This window comes from Leucoraja erinacea, chromosome 2 (genome assembly GCF_028641065.1).
Source record: "Leucoraja erinacea ecotype New England chromosome 2, Leri_hhj_1, whole genome shotgun sequence".
NCBI lineage: Eukaryota > Metazoa > Chordata > Chondrichthyes > Rajiformes > Rajidae > Leucoraja > Leucoraja erinaceus.
Window position 1 is genome coordinate 134,171,180 of NC_073378.1, and position 14,022 is coordinate 134,185,201.

General features: G+C 41.6%; 1 protein-coding gene across 4 annotated transcripts in view; it reads right to left on the reverse strand.

The window, feature by feature from the left end:
* Nucleotides 1-1,994: 1,994 nt before the first annotated feature.
* The window catches only part of grinaa (glutamate receptor, ionotropic, N-methyl D-aspartate-associated protein 1a (glutamate binding)), an 81,130-nt gene continuing 69,102 nt past the window's right edge, over nt 1,995-14,022 (reverse strand). For all 4 annotated transcript variants that reach the window (XM_055649262.1, XM_055649245.1, XM_055649253.1 and 1 more), the window contains 3 exons: nt 12,870-12,998; nt 10,879-11,022; nt 1,995-6,265 (listed from right to left, as the gene is read on the reverse strand). In XM_055649262.1, coding sequence (XP_055505237.1) covers nt 6,116-6,265; nt 10,879-11,022; nt 12,870-12,998 — 423 coding nt within the window. In that variant the 3' untranslated portion in view covers nt 1,995-6,115. The remainder of the gene's footprint in view (nt 6,266-10,878; nt 11,023-12,869; nt 12,999-14,022) is intronic.

The following is a 14,022-nucleotide window of genomic DNA, read 5'->3' on the forward strand; positions in this document are numbered from 1 at the left end:
TTATTCCGATTCAGCTAAGTTAAGATAATGGTCTTCATTTTGTAGGACAAGTGACCAATATGACCTAGTTGGGTCCAGTAAGTCTGGACCTCTGAAGAAGCCCCGGGAAGCTTCTGCCCATGTGACCCACCTGTCCCAACCAAGTCTGGGTTCCTAAAGTGGTTTCTGTTAATGTTTCAGTACACTGACGCTTAATGCACGTCTGTGATTGGTTGGAAAGCTTTATGTTTCTACTTCTCTACCTTCCCGCCAGTATTTGATTGGTCTAAGAGGGTTTATTTCACCTAATATGTATTTACTTTGTATTCTGTGCACTGAATAGGTGCCGTGATTGGTCTGTAGGGGTTGCCCCCCTCCCCTCTGTACTTTTGCGCCGTTAGATTTCCCACCACTGTATAGGGGTATAAAAGGGTGGGTAATTCGTTAGGGCATGTCAGTTGTCTTTCCTGCTGTTCCCGCGGTGCTATATACAAATAAAGAAGGGTTTGGACTCCAGTGTTCGATTCAGTAGTTTTACTGAAGCAAACTAAAGAGAGAGTATTAGATCCGGAAACAACAAACCCAAGGCAGGAGTTACACAGTAAATGGTATATCCCTGGAATGTGTTGCAGAACAGAGATCTGGAAGTACAAGTGCGTGATTCCCTGAAAGTGGCGAGTCAGGTGGAGAGTGGTGTTTGGTACACTTACCTTCATTGGGAAGGGTATTGAATACAAAGATTTTCAACATGATGATGCAGATCAATGATCTATATTGGTGTGAACACACTTGAGTACTGTAAACAATTCTGATTGCCCAGCTATAGGAAGGACGTAATTAAATTGGAAAGGTGAAGGAAAGATTCACCAGGATATTATTTGGACTTGGAGGCTTGAGTTGTTGGAAAAACGTGGAATTTTTCTTTGATGCGTGGGATGCTGAACGGATGTTTTTTGTGGACAAAACAGGTACAACAAAAATCTATTAATCAATGTTATTTTTCCCATTATTGTCCACTGTTCTGCTTTGACTTTGTGACCAATCAATCAACATTTCAGTGAAGTAAAAAGATCAAGAAAATCTCGTTTTTTAAACCTTTAAGAGGTATGTTAGGCCGGCAGATCCCATCACCAAATAAAGGACGATAGGTAATATTATCATTTGCTTGTGTAGGAAAGAACTGCAGATGCTGGTTTAAATCAAAGGTAGACACAAAATACTGGAGTAACTCAGCAGGACAGGCAGCATCTCTGGAGAGAAGGAATAGGTGACGTTTCGGGTCAAGATCCATCTTCAGCCTGATGTCAGGGCAGTGGGTGGGACAGAGGTAGAATGTATTCGGAGACAATAAGACTAGTGGGATACTGGGAAGGGGATGCAGAGAGAGGGAAAGCAAGGGCTATTTGAAGTCAATGTTCATACCGCTGGGGTGTAAGCTGCCCAAACGCACTATGAGGTGCTGTTCCTCCAATTTGTGCTGGGCCTCACTCAGACATTAGAGGAGGCCCAGGACAGAAAGGTCAGATTGGGAATGGGAGGGCTGAGCAACCAGGAGATCAGGTAGGTTTAGGCAGACTGAGCGGAGGTCTTCAGCGAAACGATCGCCGAGCCTGCGCTTGGTCTTGCCGATGTACAAGAGTCCACACCTGGAACAGCAGATACAGTAGATGAGGTTGGGGGAGGGACAAGTGAAAATTATTATTTGTTTTACCTATTGTACTTGAGTTTGACGATTGTATTTATGTATTGTATATCTGAACCGCTGGATAGTTAGAAAACAAAGCTTTTCACTGTACTTCAGTACACGTGGCTACAATAAACCTAAACTATTACAAAAATATTTTAAATATAGAGAAAATTCAATAAGATCAATGAGTAAATTCATAACTAAAGACATTTTAACATTTTGATTTGACTTATTTTTTTCCTTTGGTCAAAAGAGAATAACAAAATTCAGTAGGAAAATGGAGAATTAGCAGCTGGCTCAGAAATTCACTTTCAAATGATGAAACCAGTTAGTGCATGAAGAGTTTATTCATGTAATCACTGCAACAGGGCACAAGTTAATATAGTAATACAGAATGTCTCTGAAGTGTATTTACCTCTGTATTTACAGATCTCCGGCAATCGCATTTTCAGATTCATCACCTGGGCATCTAACTTCGGTAACAGTAAATACTGAGGTGTTTAGAAAACTGGACTTGTTAAGTGTGGCTATGCTCCACACTTTAGCCAATTTAAAACACGAAAGAACAATGCAGCAAACTTGTTTTAAGGTGCATAGCTTACATCAAACAAAGAACACATCCAAAGCTCACTCTCCTACCCAATAATTCATAAAGAGAAATGATTGAAAAGAAAATCCTGCAACTTCAGGATAATAATCAAGGATAAAAAAGGAAAAGCTTCCAGCAGTCTCAAATTTATCCCAGAGATAAAGCTTACCAAATCTTATTCTATTTTTAAAAACAATTGTTTTGAAATAATTTCAAATGCTGCGGATTTAAATATCATGCATAAAATATAAGCAATAAATAGTCTCAAATCTATTGTAAATTCTATACAACCAGGGCTGTGTTTAGTTGAAAACTGTAACTGAAGTAAGGGATATAAACTAACTTTGAAAATGTTTGCAAAGGTGTGCCAGAGGTTCCATGTATCGTTTTTAAAGACACGTCAAATCACGTCAACATTAAAGAGACAATATTGTATAAATAACTACTTCATTGTGCGAAGAATGCAGCAAGATCAGATTCTCAAATTAACAGGTATAATCTGGATTAAACCGACAAATGCAAAAATCAGACAAATTAAGAGGCAAATCAAAAGATTATATCTGAGAGGGGCTAAAATTACTAAGCACTATAGGTTCCTTCATTTTGGACGTTACGAAAGTAGATCCATGCAATCAATGATTATGTAAAGTTAGAAACGCCTCCATTTCTGGACTGCAAATTTTTATTTTTTTAAATATTTAGATTTTTGTTTTTGCAATGAAATTTGGTTTTATTGCACAATAATTCCAAGGGGCACATTTTCCCAACTACACAGCAAATGTCAGCGTTACAATACAAACTATCTACAACTCTCCCATATTCCCTCACAAAAAAGATACAAAGTGCTGGAGTAACTCAGCGGTCAGGTAGCATCTCCGGAGAACATGAATAGGTGATGTTTTGGGTCGAGACCCTTCAGATTGTTTCCCCTCTGTGATTCCTGCTGCTCCATGTTTTCCAGAGATGCTGCCAGACCGACTGAGCTACTCCCGTAGTTTGTGCCCTTTGTCAACCAGCATCTGCAGTTTCTTGTTTCACCACACCACCTCAATCTGCTTCACCCAAAACATTTTAACGGACACCTTTTGCAGTACCAATTTCATTATTTTCTTCAGCTGCAGCTGGAATGAGAATGCCTACTTGATGTCAAGACTATTTTCACAAATCCATTTTAGAAGCCAAGCATTTAATCAAAGATTCCAAGTCAGAAGGATGAGACACACATCTCCCCTTTTCAGTGGAGCAGGATCCAAGGAGTCAAAAGCAAAAGGAATATGTATTAACTCATTATAACCAAAACATTTGGAAAAAACTTTACAATTGAGGAACAAGCAAATTCCAAAAATGTGAGTCGAAAATATCAGTGAGTTTGTTCAATGATTTCGGCCCAAAACCAAAGCCTTTTTCATGACAGTAGTCGCCGGTACAATGCAATGGCACCTCACAAAAGTTATGTTAAATAGTTTTAGTAACATTTTAGTTATTTTATTAAATTAGTTGGTTACAAAGTCAAAACAGAAGAGCATATGTTGATAGAAATAATTTGTTGATAAATGTAGCTTAATTTTTAATTTACATGCGTACCAGCACTAATTTGTCTACAAAAAGCACTGCCTGAAATCATCAGACAAGAGTCAGCAGGATTATTTTAGGAGATAAAGACAAATTAAGAATCTTACAACGTGCTGGAGTAACTCAGCAGGACCAGAGTCTGGAGATGGGTCCTGACCCGAAACATCATCAACGATCCATGTTCTCCAGAGATGCTGCCTGAAGCCACTCCAGCACTTTGTATCTCTTTCTGTAAAACAACATCTGCAGTTCCTCATTTCTACAGTAAGCACCTTACAATTGCCTTTGCATGTCCCACTACCACCTTTGAAGAGAAATGCATTTTTTTCCCTTTAAACTAAAGGGAATGTTTCAAAACAAAAGCAGGTAGGCCAGAACATCCTTCACTTTGTCAATATCTACATGGATTAAATTATACATTAGGAAGAAATACCTAGAATAGTCATTAGAAATAAATACCTAAACTTCAACAAGTTCAAGTCCTACAGCAGACTTCTTCAAACATCATTATTTAAAACTAGTTTTACTCATGCATTTTTGAACAGCTGTACAAACTCTGATTCACAATCAAAAATAACATTTTAGAAATTTAAGCACAATACATTCTTCTCACTTTCATTTCACAGTAACAAATTAAACTATTTTCTTAATTTCTTTGGACCAGCTTCCTTCATTGTATCAATTTTAAACAAATCAAATCCTTCATTACCTCATGCTTGCTAGTTACAGAATCTTTACCGTTACATGCATGCAACTCTGACTGTTCAGCTGTGTCATTACTGATGCCTGGTCCCCATGACTGTTGACAGTAATGCAGTTACAACAAAGACAAAAAAAAATGTACACCAAAGTTAATCCTACATGATTAGTGTAATTGGAGTTAGGTGCATCGCGTTAACATCTGTTGTCCTATGCAGGGTCCTCTGCTCCCAACTGCTCTAAATCTTAATTGACAAGACCAGATTTCTTCAACTGGTCACAAACATTTCAAATTGGGGGGGGGGGGGGGAAAGAAAAAGGGCAGGACAATGACTTAAGCCCAGATCGTAACTGTTCGATCATTAATGAAAGAATTCAAGTGCAACAAAAATATTTTTAAGCAGTCTAATATCCAGAAGAAAAAACCCACTAATGTCTCTTGAGCTATTATCACGTGGACTCAAAGCCTGCTCTCTTTAATCTGATAGCCTACCAAATAATCGTGAAAGCATGGCATCACAAACTTCAATCTATAAATCTGAGAAGAATTAAAATCAATTGTGAGCATGCAATTCAATCTTAATCAATTTACAATGGTACACAGCAACATTACTTGGAAACTACTACTATTTAACCCAAAAATACAGTTAGCACTCGAAGAACATATCCCTAACTCAGCTAGCCAAAGAGGGGCATTATTTCTCAAATGGAAATATGCTAGTGGGCACTAACTTGAAAGTAAATCCAAAGCTCTCCCAATATGTGAAAATAACTTGTTTTCATATGATAAAGGAAAAAAAGTCCCTTTCTTCATTAAGCACTAGCTTCATTCAGGGTCAAGGGACGGCTAATGCTAACTTTATTAGCAGGCATTGCAACTGCTTGATTTTGACAAATGTTCTTGCTTGACTTAAATACTCATTTAAAACAATTACTACTGCCTTGCAAAATTACACTCCAGCCTGCACTGTAAAATTCCTGCCATGTTCTACATATAGATAGCCTGCATAGGTCAACAAGATTAGTATATTAAAGCTGCAGTTTTTAACTAAATCAAACTGTCATACTTCACAATTTTACAGGTTTCACATTTAGTAACTGAATTCTAATGTTGTCAACTCTAGACGTGCAGGTTGAGGTTCACTTGGGATTATACAGACCCCTAAACTAGAAATCAGCATGTTTGCAGGCAGAGGATTTTTTTGTCCTCAAGTTGCCTTCAACTCAGTGTACTTCAATTTATTACTATTCAATCTTACTCTTTCAAAATGATTTTTTTTTAAAGTGAACTATTTGCAATTAATCTTCAGATCTTTGATCTGGAGTAATGAGTCCTTAAACTGACAGGACTATACATGTGAAGGAGAATATCAGGTAAACCTGATCCACCAAGCGACTGAGATTGAAAGCTCTGATGGCCCTAGTGAAGCTGTACATCCACATTTGCCCATCCATGCAAACATGCTTATTCACAGGGGAGGCATTTGTTCGAAAGGAAGATTCATTGACCTAGACAATACAAGGAAAGATGGCTTTGGGATACATTTTTCATAACGCCAGGAGAACAATCTTCCTCATCCACTGAGATGTCACTCTCTGCTGTGCCCAATGATCGTCAGGATGAACATAAATATGTTGATGATGTCGGTATAAAGGTTGAGTGCTGCAAAAACGTATTCCTCCGGACTGATAACCAGCCGTTTATTCCCCAGGATCATCTGCGTGTCAATGGCTAAAAACTGCAAAAGGACAGCAACCGAGTTAAATTGGCCAGAAAAATCTTTAAAGTATATAGTCATGCAGTATGAAAATGGGCCCAACATTCATCCCAACCAAGATGTTCCATCCAAGCTGACTGTTTGCCAGCATTTGGCCCATATCCCTTTGAAGCTTTCCTATCTATGTACATGTACACATCCCCTGATCGTTTCATGAAATCACAGAAACATACGGCACCGAAATGCCCCCTTTTATCACGTTTCATCCATGTTAATCACGATGGATGTCTGTCACCATTAGTCCTGTATCTCGCTACGCCTTTCCCATCAAGGTACTTGTCCAAATGCCTTTTAAACATTGTAATTATATCTGTCTCCCCACCTCTTCTGGCAACTCGTTGCAGATATTCACTACATTATGTGTAGAAACTTCTCACTTAGCTCTCTTTTAAATTTCTCCCTCTCATCTTAAAAGCTGAACCTTCCAGTTCTGGACTATCCTGTCTTGGGGGAAAGATTCTGGCTATCTATGCTCTACATAATTTTAACCCTCTATACCTCAGCCTTCTATTCCAGTTCCTATACTCCAGTGAATGTAAACCCAGCCCAGCTAACCTCTCTTTATATCACTAACCCTCCATTCCAGGCAATATCCATGTGAATCTCTACTGCACTACTCCCATCCTTCCTGTGTGGCAACTAGAACTACACATAATAAAATACCATTTAATCAATATGTGTACAACTGCTACATGACACCCCAATGCCTTTGACTATGAAGACAACCATACTACGTGGAATTAGATGTGGCCCTTGTGGCTACGGGGATCAGGGGGTATGGAGAGAAGGCAGGTACGGGATACTGAGTTGGATGATCAGCCATGATGATATTGAATGGCGGTGCAGGCTCGAAGGGCCGAATGGCCTACTCCTGCACCTAATTTCTATGTTTCTATGTTTACATGCCTTCTTCACTACCTTATTCATTTGTCGCCACTTTCAAGAAGCTATGGACTCAATGAATTGCACATTTACTATAAATGAATAGGTCATTGTCTTAAATTAGGACATACCGACCCCCTATACTTTTTCACTACACTACAATTTGCCAGAGCCAGCTTCAATACTGTAACCATCCTCCGAAACTTGCTTCCATGCAACTACCAATGGTCCCAGGCACTTACATAAGACAGCCCTGATCATCGGTGCCTGATGCGCTGTAGAAGGCATCCTATTGGGATGCATCACCGCTTGGTTTGGCTGCCCAAGACCACAAGAAATTGCAGTGTGTTGTGAATGTAGCCCAGTGCATCCAACAAACTAGGTGTCCACCATCAACACCATCTGCAGCATCATCAGCATTCATTGACGCTACCTCAGGAAAGCAGCCAAGTTAAGCAAGAACCACTCACATCCCGGTCATTCCTTCTTCTCCCCACTCCCATCAGGCAGAATATATAAAACCTTGAAATTACATACCACCTGATTCAGGAACAGCTTCTTCCCACTGTTATCAGACTAATGAATAGTCCTCATATACGTTAGGGTACAGTCCGATCTTCCAAACTAGCTTGAGACGCACCTTGCACTTTTTAAAATTTGCACATTCTCTGTAACTTTAAACTCGATAGTGAGGGGGTGGGGTCATTCTATTGGAAGTATAAGGGTAGAGTTAAAGGGAACCAGAGTGCAGGAAATGTTACAAATGTCTCCTGAATTAATGGGACAGAAAGTTTAAGAAGGTATAAGAGAGCAAGGTCGGGTAAAAACGGGACAGATCTGAGAGGGGAGGTGAATACCAAATTAAAGGTGTATTTGAATGCGCGTAATAGAGAAACAAAAGCATAGTTAGAGATTGGTAGGTATGATGTTTTGGGAAGATCAGAGCTGGGAACTGAATATTCAGGGTTATATGTCCTATCAGAAAGACAGAAAGGTGGGCAGAGGGGGTGGTGCAGCTCTGTTGGTTAGGAATAAAATTCAGTTCTTAGCAAGGGGTGACATAGGATCAGAAGATGTGGAATCATTGTGGACAGAGCTGAGAATTAAGGGTAAAAAGACCCTAATTTACAGGCTCCTAAACAGTAGCCAGGATATAGGGTACAAGTTACATCAGGAGGTAAAAAAGGCAATGCTACGATGGTCATGGGAGATTTCAATATGCTGGTAGACTGGGAAAATCAGGTTGGTACTGGACCACAAGAAAGGGAATTTATAGAGTGCCTGTGAGATGGATTGTTAGAGCAGCTTATAGTGGAGTCTACCAGGGAAAAAGCAATTATGGATTTAGTGTTATATAAAGAACTAGATTTGATAGGGGAACTCAAGGTAAAGGAACCATTAGGAGATAACGACCACAATATGATAAGTTTTAATCTGCAATTCATGTGGGAGACGATGAACTCGGATGTGTCGCTACTGCAGCTGAGCAAAGGGGACTATAGAGGCATGAGGGAGGAGCTGGCCAAAGTTGACTGGAAAGGGACCCGAGCAGGGATGACGGTGGAACAGCAATGGCAGGAATTTCTGGGAATAATCCAAAATGATGCAGGATCTTTTCATTCCAAAGAGGAAGAAAGATTCTTTGGAGTTAAAAGGCGACCGTGGCTGACAAGGGAAGTCAAGGACAGTATATAAAATTAAAAGAGAAAGCGTATAATACAGCAAAGATTAGTGGGAAGCCAGAGGATTTGGAAGCTTTTAAAGAACAACAGAAGGTAATTAAAAAGGCAATACAGGGAGAAAAGATGAAATACGAATGTTAAGCTAGCCAATAATATAAAGGAGGATAGCAAGAGTTTCTTCAGTTATATAAAGTGAGAAAGAGGCAAGAGTGGATGTTGGACTGCTGGAGAATGGTGCAGGAGAAGTGATAATGGGGAATAAAGAAATTGCAGAGGACTTAAGTAACGTTTTTGCATCAGTCTCCACAGTGGAAGACACCAGCAACATGTCTGAAATCCAAGGAAGTTAATAGAGTGCCTAACACTAGGGAAGCTGAAAGGGCTGAAGGTGGATAAGTCTGTGGACTGTGAATAGTGAATTAGAATAGTGAAAGGCTTGGATATAGTGGATGTGGAGAGGATGTTTCCACTAGTGGGAAAGTCTAGGACTAGAGGTCATAGCATCAGAATTAAATGACATTCTTTTACGAAGGAGAAGAGGAGAAATGTCTTTAGTCAGAGGGTGATGAAGCTGTGGAATTCTTTACCACAGATTCTGTGCCAAGTCAGTGAATATTTTTAAGGCAGAGATAGATAGATTCTTGATTAGTACAGGTGAAAGAGTGGGGAGAAGGCAAGAGAATGGGGTTAGGAGGGAGAGATAGATCAGACATGATTGAATAGCGGAATAGTCTTGATGGGCTGAATGGCCTAATTCTACTCTACTATGATGTTATTACTGCACCATAGGGTTCTGAAAGGTGGATTCAAAGATTGTGGAGGCATTGATAGTAATATTTCAAGAATCACTAGTCAGTAATGGTCCCAGATGATAGGTCATGGGGCAGTTAGTGTAGAGAAAATAGGTCAAGGGCCAGGTAGTGTAGAGAAAGCAGGGACTCTGCAGAAGGACTTGGACAGGTTGGGAGAGTGGGCAGAGAAGTGGCAGATGGAATATAGTGTGAAGTCATGCATTTTATTAGTAGGAATAAGGGTGTAGATGATTTTCTAAATGGGGAGATTATCCAGAAATTGGAGGTGCAAAGGGACTTGGGAGTTCTGGTGCAGGATTTGAAAACGTTAATCTGCAAGTCGAATCAGGAGTAAAGAAAGCAAACTCAATGCTAGCATTTATTTCATGAGAGCTATAATACAAAAACGGGTGTAGTGCTGAATCTCTATAAGGCACTGGTCAGGCCGCATTTGGAATATTGTGAGCAATTTTGGGCACCATAACCGAGGAAGGATGTGCTGGCTCTGGAGAGGGCCCAGATGATCTGTGGAATTCTTTGCCACAGAAGGCTGTGGAGGTCGCCAGAGGATATTTTTAAGGCAGAGATAGATCGATTCTTGATTAGTACAGGTGTCAGAGATTATGGGGAGAAGGCAGGAAAATGGGGTTAGGAGGGAGAGATAGATCAGCCATGATCGAATGGCAGAGTAGACTTGATGGGCCAAATGGCCTAATTCTACTCCTATCACCTACGATCTGAAAACTACTGTAACACTACATTCTACACTCTTATATTTTTCTCTTTGCTCTTCCCATTGTATTTGTGTATGGCTTGATTATACTCATATATGTTATGATTTAATTGAATAGCACACAAACAAACCGTTTCCCTGTATCTGACAATAAGAAGCCATTAGCAAATACCACCTCCAATCCTCTCTTGAGACTCCCAAACCTCTTCAATCAGTGTTAGAGTCAGAGTGTCACAGCCTAGAAAGTGGCTCTTTGGCCCAATTCATCCACAGTGACCAAGATGCCCCATCTAAGCTCGTGTTGATCTGATGCCATTAATTCACACTTCCCTGCACTCCGATCAGATTTTCATCCTTTCCCCAATCCTATTTCCCCACCACAGGTTTTGATCGTTTAACTTCTATTTTCGATTGTACAAAATCAATCAGAGAATCGAGGCAGTAAAAAAAAAGGACTTTGTCCTTGAATGACGCATTCATACTTACCACTGTAAAGATCAGTGCACCAACAGAGGCATACACAATCTGCAGAATCCGGTTCTGGATAAAAATGCACAGAATCCCAAAGAAAAAGAGCACGACCACAGACACCAGCATCACACCCATACAGGAAGTAAAGTCATACTTTGTCTGTAAAGTAGAAAACAATCCATCAGTAAGGCAACAGTCTAATTTCCAAAACAGTTTTTTTTTTACAGCCTGGGAACAGGCCCTTTGGCACACTGAGTCCTTGCAGCCCGTCGAGCACCCGTTCACACTAGTTCTATATGCTACACGTTATGGACAATTTATAGAAACATATTAACCTACAAACCCGCACGTCTTTGGGAAGAGGGAGGAAACTGAGGATGGAGGAAATCCATGCGGTCATAGGGAGAACATGCAAACACCATACAGACAGCACCGAGAGCAGGATCGAACCCTAGTCTCTGGTGCTGTGAGGCAATGGCTCTGCCAGCTGTGCCACCCAGTTGTCTAGCTTGTTTTGGTTGCACTACATCTTTCCCTATTACGCACTACTTGGTTTTGCACTACTATGGTCTGGTTACTGCGTACTACGAAATATTAATTTATTGCTTTGTTAATTATTGTATATTTGTTATGTATTGTTGCATTAGTGAAGCACGTAAAACTCCAGCAAAGAGGAATTTCATTGTTCCACAACTAGTGCACATGACAATTAACCACACTTAACCCATGAAAAAACACTGAACCTTTCTATAAAAACACAAGTGTTGCAACAACTCAGCAGGTTAAGCAGCATCTCTAGAGAATGTGGATAGGTGACGTTTCGGATCGGTTTCCGAAACATAATTTATCCGTGTTCTCTAGACGACCCCTTCAGCATTTTGTGTCAATAGACAATAGGTGCAGGAGTTGGCCATTTGGCCCTTCGAGCCAGCACCGCCATTCAATGTGATCATGGCTGATCATCCCCAATCAGTACCCCGTTCCTGCCTTCTCCCCATATCCCTTGACTCCGCTATTTTTAAGAGCCCTATCTAGCTCTCTCTTGAAAGCATCCAGAGAACCTGCCTCCACCGCCCTCTGAGGCAGAGAATTCCACAGACTCACCACTCTCTGTGAGAAAAAGCATTTCCTCGTCTCCGTTCTAAATGACTTACTCCTTATTCTTAAACTGTGGCCCCTGGTACTGGACTCCCCCAACATCGGGAACATGTTTCCTGCCTCTAGCGTGTCCAAGCCCTTAACAATCTTATGTGTTTCAATGAGATATCCTCTCATCCTTCTAAAATCCAGAGTATACAAGCCCAGCTGCTCCATTCTCTCAGCATATGACAATCCCGCCATACCTTGTAAACCTAACGCTGCACTCCCTCAATAGCTAGAATGTCCTTCCTCAAATTAGGGGTCCAAAACTGCACACAATACTCCAGGTGTGGTCTCACTAGGGCTCTGTACAAATGCAGAAGTACCTCTTTGCTCCTATATTCAATTCCTCTTATTATAAAGGGCATTCGCTTTCTTCACTTTTTTTGAAAACCAGCATCTGCCGTTTCTTTTCGGTGAGACTCAGCACTGACTGAGGTTGGAGAGGGTTGTGCTCTGCAAGAGTTTAAACAACTGTTGACGCAACACAATGTTAGGAGATAAGGTTTCATTGTTTTTAATCAAGTTGATCTCAGCTGCAAGACTATGAAACAACTGGTCTCTGTGGAATGAACAATGGATTCCAACTCCCAGTCCAATGAGCCGTAATGGAAAGTTTCAAATGTGAATTAAAGAGTATATACCTGAGGCTCAGCTGCAATAGCTGTTATCCTTTCAACATTGAATAAGAAGCAATTATGTTCCAGCCTCCGTATCTGGGGCAAGATATTTATAAAACTAAAAGCCAAATTTAGAAATCACATGGTGGAATCCACAGCATTCCCTCCAGATTTGTTTTTAATTGCCTGTAGGTGGCCCGCTGATCAGGGTCACGCTCCTGTACGCGAGGTGTTTGTAATGCTCACCTGCATGGAGAAGAGGACAACGGTGAAGCAAACGGCTGCAGTGATCCCAACGGCCATCACTACCGAATCCGTGTTGTAGAAACTAGCGATCATTCCCACCATGTACGACATGCTCAGAGTCAGGATGGACTGCAAGACAAAGCACAACCAAGCTATGAGAATTTGTATTTAATTAGTGTACTTCAGACAGAAAAGAAACAGTCATCTTCTGTCGTATGTCTTTTAGACCTGCAGCTCCGTTGAGGCGAGCCGGGCCAACGTGTCATAGTCCAGGTCAATCAGACCTCGTTCACCATTCGGTGGCCAGTGTTTAGGGCAACTGGTGACTATGTGCTCCACTGTGTGTGTTGGGTCCCCACACTCGCAGGAGACGCTGTCCACGAGGCCCCACCTCTTCATCGCTACTCCATAGCGTCCGATGCCCGTCCTCAAGCAGTTGAGGGTTGTCCACTGCTTTCGGGGCAGGTCTGGGGCCAGGGACGTCCATGGGGTCATTGATGTAATGGTGTAGCCTAGATGGTTCAGCTGACTTCCACTGGTCTCTCCATCTCGCCTTGACCCAGGCGGCCTTGGATGCGTCAGCCGGTGTTGTGCGGAGCAGCTCTTGGGCTTGCGTGGCAAAGGGGCGCCGTGACTTGAGGCGCACTCATCGTGGTGTCTCTGTGACGATCTGATGGAGGAGGTGAGATTCAATGGTCTGTGCCTTTCGAGAGAGGGCCAGCTGGCTGCTTCTCGATGATGTTGGCTGGGGCGATGCCAACCGAGCTATGGGCATTTGTATTTACTGGGGTGGCTCAGACAGAAATCCGGAGACAGTCATCTTCAGGGCGTATGTCTTGAGGGAGCGTGCAGCTCCGTTGGGGTAAGGGCCAGGCCAACGTGACCATGGGCACAGGACTTCGACGTGGCTCCCATGTGGTGCTGGCCGGTGTTTATCAGTGCGGCACGGGACGCTTGTCGTTGTCTGTGTTGGCACCTTCCAGGTGTTTGAATGACAACGTTCTGTCGAGCAACAGTGAACAGGTTTGGTCAGCTCTGCCATAGGAAAGATGCCATTAAGCTGGAACAACTGCTGAGCAGATTTACGAGGATGTTGCCAGGACTTGAGGGCCTGAGTTATAGGGCGAGATTATGCAGGCTAGGACTATATTCT